Source organism: Rousettus aegyptiacus, unplaced genomic scaffold (assembly GCF_014176215.1).
Source record: "Rousettus aegyptiacus isolate mRouAeg1 unplaced genomic scaffold, mRouAeg1.p scaffold_m13_p_15, whole genome shotgun sequence".
Taxonomy (NCBI): Eukaryota; Metazoa; Chordata; class Mammalia; order Chiroptera; family Pteropodidae; genus Rousettus; species Rousettus aegyptiacus.
The window spans coordinates 19,483,818-19,506,749 of NW_023416290.1; the positions used below are offsets into that span (position 1 = coordinate 19,483,818).

The following is a 22,932-nucleotide window of genomic DNA, read 5'->3' on the forward strand; positions in this document are numbered from 1 at the left end:
CACTTGTCATTAGCTGCTGGGAAATAAGGTGAATTTCAGTCAACAGTGGTGTTTCTGTTTTGTTTAGTTGGATCATGAAATAAGCCAATTTTAAATTTTTGAAAACACTGGCACGTTATCTGTAATACAGTCATCACCATAAAAAAGTCTAACTCACTGTAGCTCATGAAATATTAACAAAGACCTGGAATTACTTGCACTTTTTAAAGTTTTGTCTTTCACTTTATGTGACACAAATTACTAACAAATTGTAGTACCTAGTGGGTTTTAGTAGATCTTAACTCTTCCTCTGTGCAAAATCATGAGTTTTCAATAACATCTGCCTTTTGGTTTTATTGTCTAAATATTTTGGGGGCTATTTTAAGAAAAAAACTGGTTCATTATTCTAGTAGGGGAAGTCAGCTGAAAGCTTAATAATAACAATGGACTTTTTAGAATCATAATTACTTCCAGATGGATGTTTACATATGCCCTCGCACTTTAAAATACCTATTAAGTATGTTACCATCTGTTTTTCAGTGACTTTGAATGGGAATCTTTACTCTTTTGTTTATATAGCTGTCGCCAAGCTTGTAACTTAAGCCATCAAAGATTTTAAGACTATAATAGTGTCTTTCACTTCTCTCCTGCTGTTGCTAAATGAACATATTGTATAACTCAACTTTTACAATTGCCTTTGGGAAATATTAGAAATAAGAAGTATGATCTGAAGGAAATTAATAAATTATGTATGTTTTTACTTGTTCTTTTTAAAATAATTTTTTGAAATTTTTCAATTACAGTTGACATACGTTATGTTGGTTTCAGGTGTAAAACAGAGTGATTAGACATTTATATAACTTACAAATTGATCACCCTGACAAGTCAAGTACCCATCTGACACCATACATAGTTTCAAATCCTCGTTTTGCTTCTAATACCTTATTGGTTCTCCATTAATTGATGAGTTAAACAATTTCTCTAAGATGTGTTCATTTTATATTTGTATATGGAAAATAGATTAAATTTTCTTTGTTTAATAAAGGCAAGGAAGCTGGCTCTTTCTTCCTTTTTGGGTATCTCAACATTTTGGTCAGGAACTTGTTTTTCTTAACACCAACCGACATTTAAGAGTATTTTTCAACTACTAATAGAAATCTTGTATTAGTTCAATTCTTTTTAAAATTAAATTTATTGGGTGACATTGGCTAATAAAATTATGTTTCAAGTTTAAATTAAATAATCATATGTATATTGCATTGTGTTCACCACCCAAAGTTAAATTTCTTTTCCTCTAATCTACTTCCTCCCCCCTGCTTTTTCTCTGGTAACCACTAAACTGTTGACTGTATCTATGAGTTTTTGTTTGTTTGTCTTGTTCATTTGTTGCTTTCATTTTAGATCACACATATAAATGAAATCATATGGTTCTCAACTTTCTCTGGCTTATTTCAATTAGCATGATTATCCTGAGGTCCATCCATGTTGTTGCAAATGACAGTATTTCATCTTTTCTTAGGGCTGAGTAATATCCCTCTCTATATATGTACCACATCTTTTTTATCCAATCATCTGTCGAAAGGTACATTTGACTTTGTGAGCCCCACAAGGGAACATGAGGCATGTGAACAATGCACCTGGGAAGTGTTTGCAGCTCTAACAGCATAAATGTCAGGCTCCAGGTGCTTGCTTGAGTCCTCTCTCTGATTTGTGTGCCTTCGTAATTTTATTCTTACTGCAGGGTGTTCTTTGTTTGTTTGTTTCTTGTCCTTTCAATGCTTTTAACCCTTTTTAATTCTTTGGAAAGCACTATGGGAGAGAAACTTATGCAAAAATATAATAGTGATTGAGAAAGTGTTTGTTTCATGTCAAAACCCCACATAGTTCTTTGCATAAATCTGGAGTTCAATAAGCACAATCATGACCTTCCAAAAGACTTTTATATTCTTCAGCAACCTGCGATATTGTCAATGAGACATTATGAGCAACGGTAGAGGGGATATGTTCTTAACATCCCTCCTGACTGCTCTGTTTCACAGTTTCTCAAATGTTGAAAATATGGTGAGTCTTTGATGACACAACAGGAGGATCAGGTAAAGAATGACCTGATTATAAATTTAGGGTTAAAGGTTAAAAATATGACTTTTGTTTGTTTTCAATGGGTTTTCCTGTTGAACTGGTCACAAATATTTATTGAGCCACCTGTACCAATCGGTGTGGCAGGCACTAGGCCTACGGGGGTAAGCTAGACAGTTTCTGGCAAGGGTTTATGTTCTGGTGAAAGAAATAGACAAAAAACCATGAAAACCAATATGTGAGAGAACTTATGTCTTAGAAGTGCTACGAAGATGGTAAAATGGTTGCTCTACTAGAGCATGATGAGGGGAGGGTACCACTACAGTTAGTGGCCACAGAAGGTCTCTGAGGAGGAGACACCTGAGGTGAGACCAATGATATGAGGGCAGAAGTACTAAAATGTGTGTGTGGGGGGGGGGATAAGGCTTCTAAGAAGGAACTGCAAATTCAAATGAGATTGACATGTTCCAGGAACGTGCCAAAACTACAGTGAATGAGGAAGAGATGGAGGGTGCTGAGGACATGTGAGAGTCAGGGAGGTGAGGATGGGAATGAGCCGTCAGAAACCAGAGAATTTATGGAGAAAAGAACCAGAGTGATTAAGCCTGAGGGAAGGGAGGTGCGGGGCATAGGTAGGGGTTTGAGGATGAGATTTCTGAGGAGGTACAGTTGGTAATGGCCGACCCTAAGGGATGGTCATGTAAGTGAAGGCCAATGTGTAGTAAAGGAATGGATTTCTGGAGCTGAGAAATCAAGGATCTGAGAGGCTGGAGTGTGCATAAGAATGCTGAAGAAATCAAGAATGCTAACAGGAACAACACTGGAGAGAAAATGATGGCCCACGTGCTAATCTTCTACGTGAGGGTCAGGGACCAGAGGGCGGGAAGATGACTGAAAGGAACAGCAGCAGGGGTCAGTTTAAGGACAGTCTAAAAAAGCATTTCAAAAAAATTGTGGCAAATTTATATAAGGTAAATTTATCATTTTAATCATTTTAAGTGGCATTAAGTACACTCACATACCACAACCATCCATCTCCAGAACTTTTTCATCTTTTCCAACTAAAACTCTGTAGCTATTAAACACTAACTCCCCTTCCCCCAGCACCTGACAACCACCATCCTACTTTCTGTCTTTATAAATTTGACCATTCCAGGTACCTCAAATAAGTGGAATCATATATTTGTCCTTTGACTGCCTTATCTCACTTAGCATAATCTTCAAGGTTCATCCATGTCCTAGCATGTGTAGGGACTTAAGAAGTAGGGTATTTGAGGAAAAACAGGAAAGAAATATTTGAAAGTGGCAACAGGGAGCAAAGAGGCATCTACCTTACTTCTAAGAATAAAAGTAAATGGAATTTCGACAGAAAAAAAAAATGTTTCCAATTAGCAGGGCTATAGGGGAAGCACTGTTCTTAAAGAGTAGCTGGATTTCAGTGAGAGATGAAAGGGAAAGAGACATTAAGAGACAATTGTGAAGAACTTGGGTAATTTGCAGATGAGAGACTGAGTTTCAGAGAGTACCGTGAAATGGAGACAGGGGCATCTATGAAATCAGATCATGAGATAAGCATTTCTGAGGTGAACATGCGGTGACCAGGATCAGAGAGGCCAAGTGGGAATATAGGGTTTATTTGGAGGAGTCCTACAAGTCTGAGCTGACCTTCCAGCCCTCACCTGGTACTTAGGAAAGAAGCATTGAAAATAATAAGCAATTGATCAAGAATTTCAAGAAGTCTGCATAGCAGCCAATGCCACCTAGGAAAAGGACCATGGGGTTTCAAGTCAGAGGTCCTCTTCCATTCTGACCTTTACCGCTTACGAGGCCAGGGCCAAATCACTTTTCTTTTCTAAGCCTCCATTTCTTCATTTGTATATTAGCTACCTTGAGATTTGTTAAGAGTAGTAAATGAGAGAATGCATATGAAAGGTCTCTGAAAACTATTAAGTGCTACTCCAATGCCATTATTATTATTTTACTTTAGTACTTATTAATGATACTTAATGTAAAAGATAGAATGAGTACTGTGGAAAATCATTAAATTATGTTTTAAGATCATAAGCAAATTGATCCTACACTTTTGTGTCTATATTCAACAGAGAGTCAAACAGATAGGTACCCACTTATCCACATGTAGGCATCTGGCACCTCTACCATTCATGAACCTAGAAGTAACCTAAAATGCCTCCAAGTGTGTGAAAGCAAAAATAGCTGATAAAAGCAGAGCACAGAAAGACTAGAGAAGAGGGATGTAGATTTGTCAGCTTGTCAAACAGAGCAAAAGGGCATTTTGCACTTTCACTACAGAAGCATGAGAAAAATCTCCTGGGGACTAAGCCGGAAAAAAAGGTCTGGGTGCAGCTCTTAGATTTCCACAATAGGGCATAGGGCTCCATGACCTCAGGGAAGCCACTTCCCTGGACCTCAGTTTTTTCATCTTCAAACTGAAGGAGCAAGATGACCACTAAACTTTTCTTCTTATTCTAAGCTGCTGTTATTACATGGGTGAACCATGCAAACACTGTTAAGTGAAAAAAGATAGATGTAAAAGTCCAAACCTTGTATGATTCTATTCATATGAAATTCGAAAATAGGCAATCTGTAGAAACTGAAAGTAGATCAGTGGTTGCTAGCGGCTGCTGAAGAAAGGGGATTGGTGGGTGAAAGCTAAGTGGTGCCAGGTTTCTCCTTGCAGTGATGAAAATGTTCTAAAATGCATTATGGTGATAGTTACACACTCTGAATATATTAAGTCATTGAACTGCATACTTTCAATGGGTGAATTGTATAATATGTGAATTACATCTCAATAAAATGGGGTTAGACTGCTCTTTACTTTAAAAGCAGCACGGTATCTCAGAGGGCTGGATGTGAATTCACTTCTGTTCCTAACTCGGTGACTTCACATAAGTCATTTACCTGCACTGGGCTTCTGTTGGACAAGTCATTTCCCCTTCCTGTTTTATAAAGTTAATTTTATTTTGGGTATTCTTAACTTTGTTGGGTATACAAAACATTCCTTGACTTAATGTTGAGAAAAGGAAAGAAAAACACACACAAGGAAGAAGAGAGCGGGGCACAGCAAGCAGCTGGTGTGCAGTGGTATTCTGGTGCAGTGGGAGCAGAAACAAACACAAATGCCACAGGCACTGAGGTGACAAGAAAGAGATACAAAACCATCATCCAGCGCTTGGGGATATGTCAGTGTGGAGACAAACGGCCCGACCCCTGAAGGAAATGCCGTGTCATAGCCCCGAACCATGTATTGTTCCCATTATTTAGCAGGAATTTTAAAGTGTGTATTCGAAAAAAAAAAAAAATGTGCCATGAAAATACATCGTGTTCAGTGAGAAACTGAGAGGAACGTGCCAGCGATATTACGAGCATGTCCGTGCTCCCCTTTACAGACACAGATTAGCGCAAAGATAAGGACTGCAAGCTTTTTCCTTGGTTAAAAGTACTTTTTCCTTTTGGTTAAAAGTACTTTAAATGCTCTTTAGCTCAGATAAATTATATTTAGAGTCTTTCCTACATTCAACAGTGGAGAAATGGGTTCACAAAAGATATCCAGAGAATAAGACAGACATAAAGCTTAACTAAATACATTTCAGTTTTTATTTAATAGAGAAGTCAATGAAGAAGTGCAGTTAATGCCACAAAAGCACTTACTGTGTTCAGTCTTGTGCATATTTCATATTTATCTTTGGTTTTGAAATCTAAATAAGTCTAGAGGCCAGAGAGTATCAGGTATTATGCATGCTTCAATAGCCATAAGAATGTGAACCGAAATTTGGTGTGGATTTAAACCCTCTACAAATCCACATTTCTATGAAAATGCCTTAAGTAAGGGTGAAAGCAATAGAGCATTAATGATGAAGCCAGTTTCGATGGGGGAGGGGAGAAATGGCATAGATGATATAGGCTTCGTTCAAATCAAAGTTGTGACAGAAATATGGAGCCATCTAACAGATGCAGAGTTCAAAACACTGCTAATAAAGATGCTCAATGAACTTAGGAGCAGTGTAGGTGAATTCAGTGAGAACTTTAACAAAGAGGTACAAAACATAAAAATGGAAATGGAAATTATAAAAGGAAACCAGTCAGAAATGAGGAACACATTATCTGAGATGAAGAGCTTATTATATGGAATAAACAGAGTGGATAAAGAAGAGGACTGAACCACTGATATAGAGAATGGGGAAGCCAAGGACACTCAATCAGAATGGCAAGAAAAAAGAAGCCAAGACTAAAATAATAATTTAAGGAGCCTATGGGACACTATTAAATGTAAAAATATCTGTGTCATAGGGGTACCTGAAGGAAAACAAGATGCTGAAGAGCTATTTGAAGAAATAAAGATAGAAAACTTCCCTCACCTGGTGACATACAACCCAAGGAAGCTCAGAGGAACCCACAGAGGCCCACACCAAGACACATCATAATTAAAATGCGAAAGGGTAAATACAAAGAGAGAATTTTAAAAGCAGCAAGAGAAAAGCAGTTAGTTACCTATAGGAGAACACCCATAAGACTGGCAGTGGATTTCTCAATTGAAACTACACAGGACAGAGGGCTTGGCACAAAATATTCGACATGATGAAAACCTAGGATCTACAACCAAGAATACTTTATCCTGTGAAGCTATCATTTAGAGTCAAAGGACAGATAAAGAGCTTTCCAGACAAAAATAAGCTAAAGGAATTTATCAATACCAAGCCAGTATTGCACAAAATGTTAGAGGGATTTCTTTAAGAAGAAAAGAAAAAAAAAAAACATGTATCGAAAACAGGAATAAAGAATGGTAACAACTACATTCCTATCAACAAGTACCTCAAATGGAAAAGAAGTAAGTGCTCCAAACAAAAGATAGAGTAGATAAGAAAACAAGACTCCTAAATATGCTGCCTACAAGAGACTCACTTCAGATTAAAAGACACACACAGACTAAAAGGAAGGGGGTGGAAAAAGATATTGTCTTGATGGACCTAGAGGATATTACACTGAATTAAATGGGTCAAATAGAGAAAGACAAATATTGCATGACTTTACATACATGTGGAATCTAAAGAACAAAATCAACAACAAAAGTGGGAAAAAACTCATAGATACAGAGACTATTTTGAGGGCTACTAGGTGGGAAGGGGGTTGGGGGGAATGCGGGAAAAAAAGGCAAAGGGATTAAGAGGTACGAATGGGTTCTGAAGTGATACAAGGAACATACTCTCCCAATGAGAAAAAAAAGGATAAAGCCCCTTCCATGATCCTCTAATCACCACCCATATTTCTATTACACTCAATAGTAGGACAAGGGTCTGGGAACATGTGATATCCCCAGATACATTTCTGAAGGTGAGGCAGTCTCCTCAACTTAGAACAGTTCTCCAAATTAACAATTCAGAGGGGAAATGCAACATCATCAGAATCATCACTGCTCCCTAGGCCAGTCAGGGAGGTTTCAGCTGGGAGGAGGTGGGGAAGCACCTGGTGGTGCAAGGGGAGGAGGCATTCCAGCCCTGCTGAGGGAAGGGGGCTTCAAGGGCTGGCCTGGAGTGGCCACTGTCAAAATCTTTCAGCAAGCAGAAGCTCCTACAGTGAGAGGAGCACCTGCTACCTCTGCAGCAGGTGCCAGACATACCTTGTACCTACCAGCCCCTCTGTGAATGTTGACGTGACCTACCTACCAAGCATTCAGAAAGGCCTTTGTGAAATAATGTTCTTAGCAGAACTAAAAATGGGCTGGTCATGCAGACACTGTGTCCTTCTGATGGGATGCAGCGGGAAGCGCAAGCACCACCATGAAGTGGTCTGGTCAAGTCAATAAACCTAAGTCCATTCAAGCCTTTGGATCCAACGTCTAGTTTACGGGAATTTAGGGAATAACAGAACGATTTAGCATCATGAAAAAGATGCAAATAAATTCAGATGTAGGACAATCCATGGACAATGGATCCAGTTTTTCTCACAAATGCATGAAAAAGAAGATGGAGGGTAGAGGAAGCAGTCACATAAAGAGGAGAAAGAATGTGATATGGTTAGTGTTATGGACTGAATTATGCTCCCTCACCCCGATTTGTATGTTGAAGTCCTAACCCTCAAACTTCAGAATATATTTGGAGACAGAGTCTTTCAAAAGGGGATTAAGTTAAAAATGAGGCCATTAAGGTGGGGTCTTAATCTAATCTGACTGGTGTCTGCATAAGAAAAAATCTGGATGCACAGACACCAGAGATGTGCACACACAGAAAGAAGACTGTGAGATGACACAGTGAAAAGACAGCTATCTATAAGCCAAAGAGAGAGGCCTCGGGAGAAATCAAACCGCCAACACTTTAATATTGAACTTCTAGCTTCCAGACCGTGAGAAAATGAAACTTCTGTTGTTTAAGCCACCCAGTCTGCAGTACTTTTGTTATGGCAGCCCTGGGAAACTAATGCAGTTAGGTCTTAAATGAAACTGGAATACTGTTAATTTTGTTGGGTATGACAAAGTTATTGCTGTTATTATATGAATATTAAATTTTAAGTGCGGTTACCATAAACTTATTATTTCTTAAAAGTAACATTTATTTTTATTTTAATTGTCTTTAATGAATAACATTTGTGATGACGCTTCCTATCACTGACCCTGAATTATTAGTTTGAACTATGGAAACTCTTATGGACAAGGCATTCTTGTTTGATCACAAGTGAGAGAAGGAACTCACCCAGGACTGCAGAAGCCCCCCCTTTTGGGCACAAATATTACAAATAATTAGGCCTGAATGAAAACTTGCTGGTTGAAGAACTTCTTTTCCACCAACTACAACAGATGGGCCATGAAATATATTAATGTACATGCAAATTAAAGATAATAAAAATGTACAAAAAGGTGTGCTCATCAGTAACTAATTAGCCTTCTCTGTTCCACATAGGATAAATTTTTTTCTCTACATCTCTTTTTTTCACAAATTCTACTTTTACCCAGAGAAAATTCTCCATGATTCCTTAGGACATAGTAGCATTGGCTCCTCAAACTTTGCTTCGTGTCCATTATTAGTTAGAATTTTTCATCCTGCGGTGATCCTATGATACATGATATGAAATAGCAAGCTCCCATCCTATTTGAAGCTTTTAGGCTCTAAGTAATTTGAATCCCTGAAAGCCTGTGGCATCTGAGCTGCTTATATACAAAAACCTTTGTGTATATTATTTCCCTCTAGCCGTTCTTCATTAGTATTTTTGGGCTTGTTGATTGTCTTTAAGTTTTCCTATTTGATGAAATGCTGAATGTTGAAATGGTAGATACCAAAAAGAACCTTAAGTTACATCCTTTGGTTTTATTTCCCATCACAGATTATCATTAATTGGATTATTGGTCTGTCTTCCTGAATTTTTTTTTTGGGAGGGAGGGGGATTACATTACTTCTCTAAGAAATAACATTGGTATTGGTTAAACTTCATATTTACTTTCGTACAGATTGTTTCCTATGAGAATTTAGTAACACTTCACACTTAGGTTATAGATGAGAGGTAGGTGAATATTTTCTGTAAAGGGCTGAGAGTAAATACTGCAACCTTTGTGGGCCATGTAGCCTTTATTGCTGCTGCTCAACTCGGCCTCTATTAATGTAAAAGCAGTTACGGACAAAACGTAAACAACTGACTGTGGCTGTAGTCCAATAAAATTTTATGGATACTGAAATTTGAATTTTGTAAAATGTTCATGTGTCACAAAATATTCTTTTACCCCCCCCCCGCCCCCAACAATAAAAAAAAATGTAAAAATTAAGCTTCTGTGTTGATGAACACATGGAGGTGCTGGGAGGATGGTGTACCCAGAGGGCATAGAAGCTCTGTGCCCCTCCCTCCATGCCTTGCCCTACACATCTCTTGCATTTAGCTGTTCCTGAGTCACTGACCTCCCCCGGGGAAGAAGTGCTGCCAGCAGAACTGCGTGTGGATTCTAACTGCAACTCTTCCCTGGGTCTCCAGCCTGCTGGCCTACCCCATTAGGATTTTGAACTTGCCAAGTTTCCACAATTGCGTGAGCCAATTCCTCAAAATAATCTCTCTATATATAACAAGTAATTTTTAAAATGTAAAAGCTATTCTTAGTGTACAGGCCATATGAAAACAGTGTCTGGATTTGGCACATGTGCCTTAGTTTGATTTCTTTAATAAGTATATAGAAACTCTCTGTAGATTATTTATAGTTATAGAAAAGGAAGTGCAGATTCTAGGGTAGTAATACTCCACTGATGATGGTAAAGAATTTCCCACTATAATCTCCTGAAAATTTATTATACCATAGTACAGTAAGGTACACATCACAAATAGTCTAAGCAATTCACATTTCTGCCTCTAGCCCAGGCCAACCCTTCATTTAGAACATGTCACTGCAACTGCCTACCTGCCACCACAACTGGAGCTTTTGGGGATATCTCAGAGTTTAGAGTCTGAAATGGACTCTTGAGTCTTCTCTCTGGTCCCTCTGTTTCTTATCTAGTCTTCTCTAAGTCCATAGATGGTACCCACATCCTGGAAAGCATCTTGATTCCTCTAGCTGCATCCACTCCACTACAGTGGATGTTGTTGGGTTTGCTCACTTCTCTACAACTCCACTGCCCCTCCAGCTCACTTGGCACCATTTCCTGCCTGGACTGCTATAATGAGCCCCCAACCCATCCATTTCTACTCTATCCCCCACAGATTTTCCACTACATTGGTAGGGTTGAATAGTTATAATAGAGACCATCTGGCCCACAAAACCTAAAATATTTACTGATTTAAAACAGAACCCAGATTTGGTTAGTCCACTGTGGCTTTCAACTGCAATCCATGACACTAGAATAAAACCACTCTTCATCAGAGTCATTAACAATTTTCAGCTAATGCAGTTTCCCCTTTGTCTACCTAAGCAAATGTAGCAGTAATCAAAGCTTAGTTACATTTAATTCATGAAATTATTGTGTGGAGCGGATTTCAAGGTCCCATTTCATTGATGGGGAAACTCAGATTCAGAGGTTGTGTGATGTGCCCAGGGTCTCAAAGTCAGCCCCCAACAGACTTGAATCTAGACCAGTGGCTTTGGACTTGGGTCCATCCACTGTGCTACGAACGGTGCCTTGCTCTTCACATCACAGCTGTGCACAGGCCACAATTAGATAGATTTGGGTTATTTTGGATGCCCATCAGCCAATGCCTCGGGAATCCTTTATCCAGCAGGGCTACTGCTATTGAGAACAAACTAACAGAAACTCCAGGGCATCATCACCTTGGTTCCATACCACCTTGGTGTTCCAGAGACAGTCTGGGGGCCAGGCTGACAGAGTGCCTTTGTCTGCTTGTTCCTCGGATGCATGTGAAAGAATCTCATCTCTGTTCCTCAAGGGTTCGGTTTTCTACAAATTGCGCCAAAGTATCTACTGAATTTTAGGTCCCCATCCCTCCTGGCTGAAGTAGTTAAATAACTAGATATGTTCAACAACTAGATCTAAAATTTAAAAAATTTCAAAAAATGGACATGTTTAATGAGTATGCATTTTGGGTTTTATGTAGGGAATTGTAGTTATTTGTTACTTTTTTCTTTTTCCTTCTTTTTTTTTTTTTTGAGACAACATCAGGTAATTGGATACAGAGATCTAGGAATAAAATCCCTATCCTAAGGAATACAAAAAAAGGCTACATAGAGGACCAGTTTCAATCAGAATAAACTTGATATCATTTAAACAAATGTATGCTTTATCTAAATTAGTTTTTTTATAATTTTAACACCTTCATGATTTTTAATACATCACTAGAAGAGGAGGAAAAGAAATAGAGCCTTTTGTTTAGTTCATGACATTTGTTTTACATGTGCAAGGTGAATTTTTCACTTTGTTAGATTTTACGTAATTTTATGTTTTCCTACTTTTTTGTACCCTTTTATTCAACCTCCTTTTGCCCAAATTTATTCGACATAGTCTGGTTAGACGTTCAGATGTTTTTGTTAATAATTATTTCATTTTACCAAAAGACCAGCCCAGTCTAACAAGATAATTAAAGGGACAGAAACGATTTAATTTCTTTAGAAAAAATTTAGCTCAAGTGAGAATTTGATAAATTCCAGCTTGCTGCATAACTAGATCCCATCATTCTTGTGCCTTGACTTGCCTTGACTTGAACCTGCCCACAAACTGTAAGGAGTGTAGAACACAAAGGTTAGACCAGGGAAACTGACTCTCATCACTCTAAAGAAGCAAAGACCGAGGTACGTCTGCAGCCTCAGGGACACAGCCCTGAAGCACTGTCCTACTGGCCTGAGTCTAGAGAGGTCTGCATACTCCAGATGCACCAAACTGCCTCCAAGACTACTATTTTCACCTTATATTTAGAATAGAATCTCTAATTGTTTTAATATATTAGCAGTCTTTTTTTAAAAGAAACAAGTGTAGAAGTCAAAATAAAAAAGCAATAAATAATAATGAAAATTAATTATATTAAAATCATCCATGGAGATAATGTTAAAATTGGTCAGTACCCACACAGACTCTCCTCTGCAAAGATCAACCAGTTATCCTTTCCAGAAAATACTGTTAATTTTTTCGTAATATTTCTTAAAATTATTTTCTTGTTGCTAACCTCTTATAATAAACCCTAGTAGATGTAACACCAAATAATTAATGAGGATTTTAGTGAGAGCAGACTACTATGAATGTAATTCTTTTAGTCATTAAATTTCATACATTTATTTTTTGGCAATATAAATATATTACCTAAGTATAAGATGAATCTTTTGTAGACAAAAATTTTGGCAAAAGATGCATTCATAAACTTATTTAGTAATATTTTCATGAATATCTGAGTATAGGCCTTTTATACTATAAAACTTTTTTTCAGAACCTTGTTTGAATGGAAAAATTTTAGAATCTGTACCAGATATAAATACATCAAAATATAAGTGCTTTAAAAAGTTATCTATGTTCAGGGGCCTAAAATAATGATGGATAAATATTAGCGGAATAATGGTAATGGATGCCACCTACTGAATACTCTCTTGGACCATCTACTATACATTTCTTACTAAAGTAAGCATAATTGTACATGTTATATATTTTTAGAACCAGAGGCTCACAAAATTAGTGAGTAAGTCAAAACTTAAACCCAGTTCTCTGTCATTTCAATGTTCAATTTGAAGCAAAAAGAATTGCAAGGATTATAACATATTTCTTTTCCTTCTAACGTTTTGAAACTCACAAAACATTACACTGTATACTTGCAAATGGCAAAATTTTTAATGTTAATTTTCTGAATTGTATTGGAAACAAATGGTGTAATAGATATTGATCCAAAGACAGAAGAAAAAGAAACTTAATCAAGAAAAATATCTTCAAGAAAAATGGTCAAGGCATATTGCTATTACCACACAACAACTAAAAAAGTCAGATTAATAACTAAAACCACATTTCTAAAACCGTCAGAGAGTCGTGGAAGCAAAAAATAAATTAACTCAAATCATATACATGTTAGACTTTTTCCTCTAAAATATCTGAAGGGGAGAGCTCTTCAAAAGTGAGCAGTCTATCTCCAGATATTTTCTCCCCCAAGGGCACTTGCTGACTTTGGTTTTGGCCCGAGGATATAAAGGGTCTCTACAGTCTCAGATGGGAAAATAAGCCCTGCTTCAGTGTAGGCCTTCCTCAAACATGTGGCTGGCCTCCTCAAGGCATTAACCAGATGTGGATGCCACCTTTGGAAGGTAGGGGTAGAAAGCAAAGCTCAAAACTTCTGAAGGTAAAACTGAGTCTCTCACTCTTTCAAGACTGGAGAGATAGAAACCCACTAGCCTCTAAATCCAAAACACAGGAGAAAACACCTGAGAAATGGGAGGGCGGAGGGAAACAGAGGTTATCTAAGTCTTATTAAAATTGCAAACAGCCCCAAGTCATTTCAATACCTGTTAACACTGAAGTGGTCAGCCCTTTATTCCCACAGAAAATCTCTCCAAGGGAGATTCCTTGCTGGTAGAAGATATTATCTGAACCTATACAATCTCTACATGCAATGTCTAGATATAACAAAATTGCTAGATATGTGAAGAGACAAAAATGTGGTAGGAAAAAAAAACAATAAATACAGACTCACAAACAATTTCAATATTGTATTTAGTAGACAAGAATTAGATGGAAAAAAATTGATGACAAGATAGGGAATTTCTTCAGAGAATTTAAATGTATTAAAGAGACCAACTACATTTAGAACAAAACAATTTCTGAAACCAACTCGCTACACGGCTTTACAGAAGACTGGGCACAGTAGAAGACAGGTTAAGTAAACTAACCACAGTTCAAAAGAAAGCATTCAAACCGAAGAGGAAAGAGAGAAAAGGAGGGCAAAACAGATCACAGAATAATAGACATGAGGGAAATGAGGAAAAGGTCTAACATATATATGATCTGAGTCCCAGAAGCAGGGAAAAAAGAGAGGAAACAAGCACTATTTGAAGAGTTGTTGAGTGAAAATTTTCCAAAGCTGATGAAAGATATTAATCCACAGATATAAGAAACTCAATGACTTGAAAGCAGAACAAATCTAAAACCGCACTTAGGCACATTATATCCAAACTATGGCAAGCCAAAAACAAAGAGAAGAAATTTAAATCAGCCAGAAGAAAAAGACATTACATTTAGAGATGCATGACTTTCCACAGAAACTATAGAAGTCCAAAGATAATGGAATGAGAGTGTAAAGGCAAGGCACAGATTGGAATGTGCAATACATACACACACATACATGTACGTATTTTAACCATAAATTTATACTCAGAATAAATAAATAACTCTTACATATCAATAATAAGATAGACAATACAATGGAAAAATAGGCCAAAGACTTATAGAGGCAGTTTACAACAGAAGAGATATATAACTGGCCAAAAAAAAAAAAAAAAAAAAAAAAAAGGCATTTCACATAATTTGTAATCAGGGAAATACAAATTAAAACTACAATGATATACCACTACAGAGTCAGGAGAATGACTAAAATTAAATGGACTGACAATACTAAATGCTGGTGAGGATATGAAGCCATATATACATATATTGCTTGTAGGGGTGTAAATTGTTTGGACAGTAAAAATAGTTTGAAAAACTGAATGTATCGAATAAAGCTAAACATATATTCAATCTGTTACACAACAATTTCACTCCTGGGAATCCAATGTAAATAAGAGCTTATGTATATTAAAAGACATGAATAAGATTCTTCATATTAGCATTATTCATAATAACCCCACACTGAAACAACTCAAATATCCTTAATAGTGTAACAGATAAATGAACTATAATATATTCACACAAAGTAACAGTAGACAGCATTATAAAATCACAATACATGCAACAACGATGAGTAATCTCAAAAGCAATGCTGAGCAAGATGCAAAGAATATGTATCATATGGTTCCATACGAGGTTCAAAAATAGGTCTGGGAACTCAGAAGAGTGGTAACCTGTGGGCGTACCGACTGGAAGGAAATGAAGAGATCTTACGATGTGGGCTGAAAATCTCCTGTGTCTTGATCTGGAGCAGTGGTGAGTGATCTTGCCTCTTACTCCCCCAGGAAACATTTGGCAAACATTTTGGTTCTCATATCTAGGGAGAAGTGCTACTGGCATCTAGTGGGTAGAGGATAGGGATGCTGCTGAATGTCCTGCAATGCACAGGACAGTCCCCACAACAAGGAGTTATTCACTCAAAATGTCAAAAGTGCTGAGCTTGAGGAATTCTGTTTTAGATGATCGTTACATAGGGGTACTTACATAACATTTATTAAACTGTAAAGTAAAATGTGTACACTTTACTATAAGTTTTAACTGTAAGTTAAAAGCAATCCAGAATGTCATAAAAATACCTATAGCTTCTGGCTGAAATTTTGCAAACTTATGTAGACACATTATTTCAGTTTTACAGTCTAATTTATGAAAGAGTCCTAATGACCTGAATTTGGCAGCAATTACATTAAGTTGAGAAGAACAGAACTCTTTATGTACAGTGCTCATTCAACGCAAAGAAGTATCTGTATCTGTCTGAAGTATTCATATATCTCAGAAGATATATGAATTAGTACCTGGTTATCACTAGACATGGATATTTGTAGAAACACAATAAAGGTATACGGTAAAGTCTACACATCTGGGATTCTCTTGGGGTTATCAGAGGATAAATAGAGAAAAATATACTTGTACTTTTAAACAATAGTCTAATCTTGGTTCCAAGGATAAAAAGTTCTTGCCACTAATTATCACAAATTAAGAAATCTACTAGTTCCTTAAATCTCATTATTACCACACCCAGAGACATAAAAGTCCTTCAAGGGCAGAGTGAGGCATAGGTTGCATCATTCTTTCCACTGTCTTGCACAAATGAAACAGCTAACATAGGCCTGCATTGGTCCAGCCATACCGCCCTGGAAGGGTTAGAAGTGCTGGGTGTCATAGCCTTCTAAGGTACTACAGCACCACAAACTTGTGTTCTAGCACTTGAGCAAGAATCATTCAGTTAGCAGCAGAGGTGACAAGGCACAAATGGAGACAAACCAGAGAACAAGGTAGTCTCCTCTACTTCACTGTTGGGCTGAGCTGCACATTGTATAATCCAGGGCCCCAGGAAGTCAAACTGCAAGGTAGCTTTGCATGAGATGCCATAGTCTAACATTTAAAAACTAACACATACTTAAAAAGGATTTTAAATTTAGAGTAAAATTAAATAATAACTAGAAATTGAACACTGCAAAACCAGAAAGTTAACTGGCTTTAATAATCATTAAGGTAAGTCAAATAAAATATCACAGATGGGCAATAGGGCATAATACTCATATTTCACAAATGATTCCTCACACAAATAGCTAGAAACTAATCAGCTGGATTACAATCAAAGTAATCTATTCTATGCATTTATAATCATGTAACATTACCTGGAGCATTCAGTCACATCAAGCTTTATTGTGAATGGCCGCTACAGAAGTCTAATCATACTATGGAACTGACTCACCCCATGCAATGTTGTCTATATTCCTGAGCTGCTCAAGGTAACGTTCAGGGACCATCTCAGATGGTGCCGGGTAGTCAGTGACTCACACTTATTGTACTAAATGCTAAGCTCTGACTCAGAGTGAACCCTATTAGTTGCTGACTGACACTATATGTATTTGAATAGAAGCTCACATTGTGAGTCACCTGGCAGTGCACTGAAAACCAATCCACAACATTCTCAATTGGACAATGATTCACATTATAATCATATTAGGGCCTGACTTAACACATGTGATTTCAAAACTCAGTTCTGCTGAACTGGCTTGGGAGCATTCTAGAAAGTCACTCCCTGCTCAATGCCCTCTACTTCTGTCTAAATACATGTGGTAAGTATACAGAGATACAACGTCAAGGATTAGATACCCAGTTCATACACTGGAGAGAAGCATGGGTTCCTTCTTCAAGGATGCAGGAACCATTTCTAGAAGTGCCTTCTCTGGAAGCCACACCATTCCTACAAATAATTTTGCAAGGCGAGATACTCATTGAAAGGCTCCATTGTGTAATTCCTAAATTCTCATGTGAGGGCTGGGCCTTTAAGTCACCATCTGCATCCGTGTGGAAGGTGAATGTCACCGCCACACGTAGAAACGAAGGAAGAGTAGAATTTTAGAAATCGATATTCAAGTGCCTAGAACGAAACCAGGAACTGGAGTATTGCCCTAAAATAAGAGAGTTATTTTTCTCTTTCACTCTTGCTTGTCCATAAAACCTGGAACAATAAAATCTCCATTTGTGTGAAGGTCTTATAAGAAAGACCTTCAAAGCCAGCAGGAAGATTTTAAAAATTTAAGAAAAGCTCGAAAATGATTTCTAATGTAAAATTGCTATAAGGGATTAATAAAATATGTAGCCAAATGTATGCTTTATAAATTCTGATGCTGATTCTGCCTCTTGCTTGAACTGTAACCTTAGCTTACCTTATGCAAGTCATGAGGTCATGTCTTCTGTTGCAAGGGACCATGATGAAGCTGTGGGACAACAGTCGCCACAACTGTCTGGTCTTCCTTGTATTGAAGATAACACATGCTTGTATATTTTGCCCTATATAACATCCTCTGGTTTCCTATTTGTTAGAGGTTCATAAATCTGAGTAAGCAGGAAGTGATCAGTGTGGTGTTGAAGAGCCCTGGAGAGTGACTCAGAAGATATAATTCTAACCTTATTTCAGCCCCTATTTAGCCGGAGATCTCTGGCCCAGGCCTTTAACCTCTCTTAATGTTTCTTCTTGTGTAAAGTAAAGGAGGTGGAATAAGTAATCTGACTTTTATCATTCTATATTCTTGATAGCAAGATATGTTGGCTAAAATGTGTGATCTCTTAGAGAAGTTGCCATTTCCTACTCTGGAGGTAAGTTTCCACATTCTCTTAAATAAAATTAACTTGGTGCAATATTTTAATGCAATACTGAAGGGTTTTCTTTGTATATACCATGACCTATGTATATTTATGCATATCTGTTTTACAAAGAGAAATATGTTGGTTAAAGATAATTTTCTTAAAATGATGTCTGAAGCTTGTATGTAAATATGTCATTTATTTTAAATAAAAAGGTCCTGATGATGTAGAAACGTACTATATTTAAATTTAGATACTGACATAGAAAACAGTTTTTTAAATTTTCATGTGACATCTTTTATTTCATTATGTATACTCTTTATAGCTCACAAAATATGCATTTTCCTTATCTTTTTATAATTCAAAGTTTATTTAACAAATTTAGCATCAATATAATAATATTATTATTATTACTATTATTTTTCTTTGGTATGTACCAGAGCTCTACTGTATTGATTTATCGAATTCTGGTAGCTGCCCTACAAAGTGGATACTTCTATTGTCCCCATTTTGCAGATGATAAAACTAAGGCACAGAGAGGTTAAGTAACTTGCCTAAGGTCACACAGCTAGGCCAGGATTTAAAACCAGTTACAGAGCACAAGACTCTTATCCATTAGGCAATATTGCCTCTCCTACATGAGTTGATACATGACAAAAAAGATGCCACTTAATGAACAGAAGATAAACAAGAGGTCCAGTAGAAAATTAGGTTATGAGCAAAAAGTAAGAATTTACGGATAGAGTCAATTCATTACAAATGTCCTTGCCAAGCTTGGGAGAGGGTTGGAATTAGATTGTTTTGTGAACTTGGACCCTTGTTTAGTTAATTCCACAGACTGGAACCACTAAAAGTGAAATGAAGTCAAGCCACATTGCGGCCCCACGACCTGCGCCTCAAGGAGGTGGACGGATCCAAGGATGAATGGTAATTGCTGCTTCCCACACTCCCGGGGCAATGTGAAGCCCCAGTGACAAGTGACTGGTTCTGCTAGCCAGTGGGCAAGAGAGGTTACATCCGAACCCAAGGCACCGGCTGCGGTTGGGACAACCATCGAACCCCACCGCGGCGTGAAGGGGGCGCATAAGGGTAGACAAAGAGCGACTGGCCTCTGCTAGATTTTGAGAAGCAAAGGATGTGGCCAGAGATTTCCCTCGAGCGCTCTCCCGCTCTCGGACAGAAACTCTGCATTCACGGTCACTCCTGTATCCTGTCCCCCACAGGTGGCGCGGGTGCAGCAGCGGCACCCCAGACCTCATCCCCTGTCGTGGCTATTGGCACTCTTCGAGGCCGCGTCCCGCTTGCCGCTGGGGTCGCTCACGGGTTTTCACCGGATGCTGCAGAGTCCCGGAGGTTCGCAACGCTCTCCGTCCCCGCGCGCTGCCTCTCCCAAGGCCCTTCCTCCGCCCACTTCCCCGCTGGCGGGATAGACAGGTCGCAGAGTACTTGGAATCTCCAGTGCCCACGCCTTCCCGCCCACTCCCGCAAACGCGCGAGGGCTGCAGGTCACCCAGACCTCCCCCGCAAATACCCCTCCCACCGAGCTCACCGCCTCTTCCCAGGCCTCTTCCCCGCCCATTCCCCTACGGTTGGGGGAGGGGAGTCGCCGCGCACCCTGACCCCCCAAAACCTCCCTTGCCTGCGCGCCGCCTCTCTTTAGGTCCCTCGCCTGCCTCCCCACCCCACTTCCAGTCTCTGAAGCCTCGGTGCCCAGACTCATTCCAACTTCCCTAGAGCAGCTTCGCGAATGCGGAAGAGTCAATTGCCCGGGTTTGTTTAAGAAAAACACCCGCGGCACCAGCTCTTTAACGGCCTGGGTACGGGCAAAGGGTGGGGGGCTATTCCGTCCATTCGGCTTCAAAAGCGTAAATGCCAACACCAAGTCAGACCCTCCAGGGTCCGTGTGCAGGAGCCCACTCCTGGCCCAACTCCTCGGGTCGCCTGCCTGAGTTGTGCTTCCCCGATAGAGAGGTCCTGCGATTCAGGGAGTGTCTCCTCTTCCTTTCCACCTGCGCTCACTCTGCCCGCCTCCGGCGCCCGGCCCCTTCTTGGTCTTTCTCACTGTCCTGTAAGAACGCCGACGTTTCCTTGCATCCGCCTGGAAGTTTCCCATATATATAGCGGATGCCAACATGCATTTTAGGCTTTTACAGGGTGGGCTGACGCGTCCCCCCAACCCCCACTCACTGGCCCCCGCCACAAAGGTTGAATCGTGTGGACGCCCTGGAAGACCCGATAGAAATTGATCCTGGTGGCTAGATGCCCCCGTTAAAACACGGTCACACCCTGAGCCCACACACCTCCAAAATATGCACTAATGTACCGGGGTGGACCTGTGGTGGTGACGACCCACCCGCACACGCTCCCGCCGCCGCGCACCGCAAACCGTGCACGCCTGGTTTGGCCCCGGCCACTTCCTGGCCCGAGGCCTTCGGGCAAGTCTGAGAAAAAGAAGTGGATTGAGGAAGTGGGGTACTCACGATTCCAACGTGCACCCGGGAAACCAGAGGGGAAGCTCCGGCAGGCTCGCCTCAGTCCGTCGTGCGCATGCGTCTATCGTATGTCTTATTTTTGTTACACTAAGTGTTTTCTTTTCTAGGTTCGCGGTTGGTCTCCCGGCTTTCCTCTTTTTCTGACTCTGGGTCTTTCCTCTAGCCGAATTCACTCCTTCTCTCTCCCTCCCTCGGGTCCGCCTCCCCCTGCCCCTCAATCCCCTTTCCCCCGCCGGGCAAGCCCAGGTCTCGCCTCCCTCTGGCGGCGGCGCGCTCCACTGCGGCCGGGGCTGGCGGGGGGTTGCCCGAGGCCCCAGGCGGGACCCAATCCGCGCCCACACCGTAACTTCCCCTCCTGTAGCCGGAGATTAGGAAGTACCCAGAGTGTGGGCGTGAAGCCAGGCGGGGGTTGAGGGCGTCTGCAGAGCCTCTTCTGCTATCCTTTCGCTTCCTCGCGGGGGGACCTAACGACACTCCGAAGTGAGGGAATGCGTGCCCGGACCTTGTGAATGAAGATGGAAGAGGGAGGTGCGAGTGTGTGTTTGGGGGTGTGCCGCGCGCAGAGGGGCTGCTGGGTCCCTGGAGAGTCACACCGCGGACTGCGCCACCTTCGGAGGGCAGTCCCTTTACCATCTTCCTTTCGCCAGGGTGCTTCTCTGAGCTCTGCACCTGCCCCACCCAGTTGCAGCCTCGTCCTCTAGCTATCTGGCCCAGACTGGAAAGGAATCCCTCGCCCTCTCCCGGCCGGCGGGAGCTGGAGGCCCCACCTGGTTGGGGGGCGAGAGGTGCAAACTTCTCACTCCGGACCCTGCTGAGATCCTCAGCAGCCGCCCTCCGTGCCCAAGGGACTCGGAGTCCACGATAAGGGGAAATCCGTAGGGTGACGGAGGAACCTTGTCACCACGTCTGCGGGCACCGACGCTGCGTGTCCCTATAGCCCAAATGTGCTCTCGGGAGCGAGGCGTAGTAGGACCGCCGGGGCTGTGCGCTCAAGCTCGGAGCGCTAAACTGGAGCTGGAAGCTGACCTGACACAAAAATAACAGCACGTCATTTCCTCCCCGGCTTCTACTGCAGGCAGAAGCCGAGTGATCTGAGGAGTGGGCGCGCGAGGACCGGGCGGAGGCGCGTCTGGGGGAGGCTGGAAGAAGGGGGAGGGGGGGCAACATGTTGAGAACAAGAGTTTGAGGAGCCGCCTCGGGAAGTGCAAGGGCTTCCTGCCACTTCCATGGACCCTAAAAGGAAATGGCCCAGGAAAAAGTAGCTTCGAGGATCTCCTGAGGGGTAGAGGAGTCAGGCGAGTCGCTGGCGCCGTTTCCTAGGACGTGCTCAGCCCTGTCCTGACCTTTCCACCTCTCCTTGCTGCCGGAGCCCCTGCTGGCCCGGCGAGGAGTGGGCCCGTCAGGGTCAGGAAGGAGCTGGGGATGCAGGCGGTAAATGTGAGGCCAGGGGTAGGGCATAGTGGAGACTACGGTACTCACGAGCATGGACGAACGCTGCCCAGCGCCGGCGTCCTCTTCCCTGGGCAGGCGTTCCCCTGGGGGTCGGCCAGGCAGTGTCAGAGCTGCCCAGAGCAGGAGGCAGAGGCGGCCTGGACGCTCCTTCTGCCCCCGTAAGGGACCAGGTGTTTGCAAGGTGGGAAGCAAAAGGGAGAAGTCCGGGCGCCGCTGAGTAGCCTCAGGAGGGGTTCTCTGGAGAAGGTGAGAGAAGAGCCGCGCGAGGCCGGAGAGCGTGCTAGAAAGGAGTCTGAGCAGCTTCGGGGCAACGGGCGAGTCTGGGAACTGTGCAGGGCCGGCGACGGGAAAGGCAAGAGGCGGGGAAGGAGAGAAACAAAATCAGCATACCATTACTGCTGGGGCCAGCTACATTCTGGAGAGAATGTGTAGTTAGTGCCCTATACTACAGCATTTGGAGGCATTCCTTTGGAGGTGCAAAAGAAGGTCGGTGAGAGTAAAGGGAAAGGCCATTGGTTAGATTCTCTTCTCCTTTTCTCTCTTTT

At 41.1% G+C, this 22,932-nt stretch overlaps 1 protein-coding gene across 2 annotated transcripts in view; it reads right to left on the reverse strand.

The window, feature by feature from the left end:
- The window catches only part of RGS20 (regulator of G protein signaling 20), a 59,240-nt gene that overhangs the window by 35,385 nt on the left and 923 nt on the right, over nt 1-22,932 (reverse strand). Inside the window, exon 1 of one of the 2 annotated variants that reach the window (XM_036232847.1) lies at nt 20,924-21,121. Coding sequence is in view for 1 of the 2 variants with exons in the window: in XM_016146075.2 (XP_016001561.2) it covers nt 22,415-22,714 (300 nt within the window). In the remaining variant the exon portion in view is untranslated. Of the gene's footprint in view, nt 1-20,923; nt 21,122-22,414; nt 22,715-22,932 lie in introns of those variants that run through there. The other variant, XM_016146075.2, reaches the window with a different exon arrangement.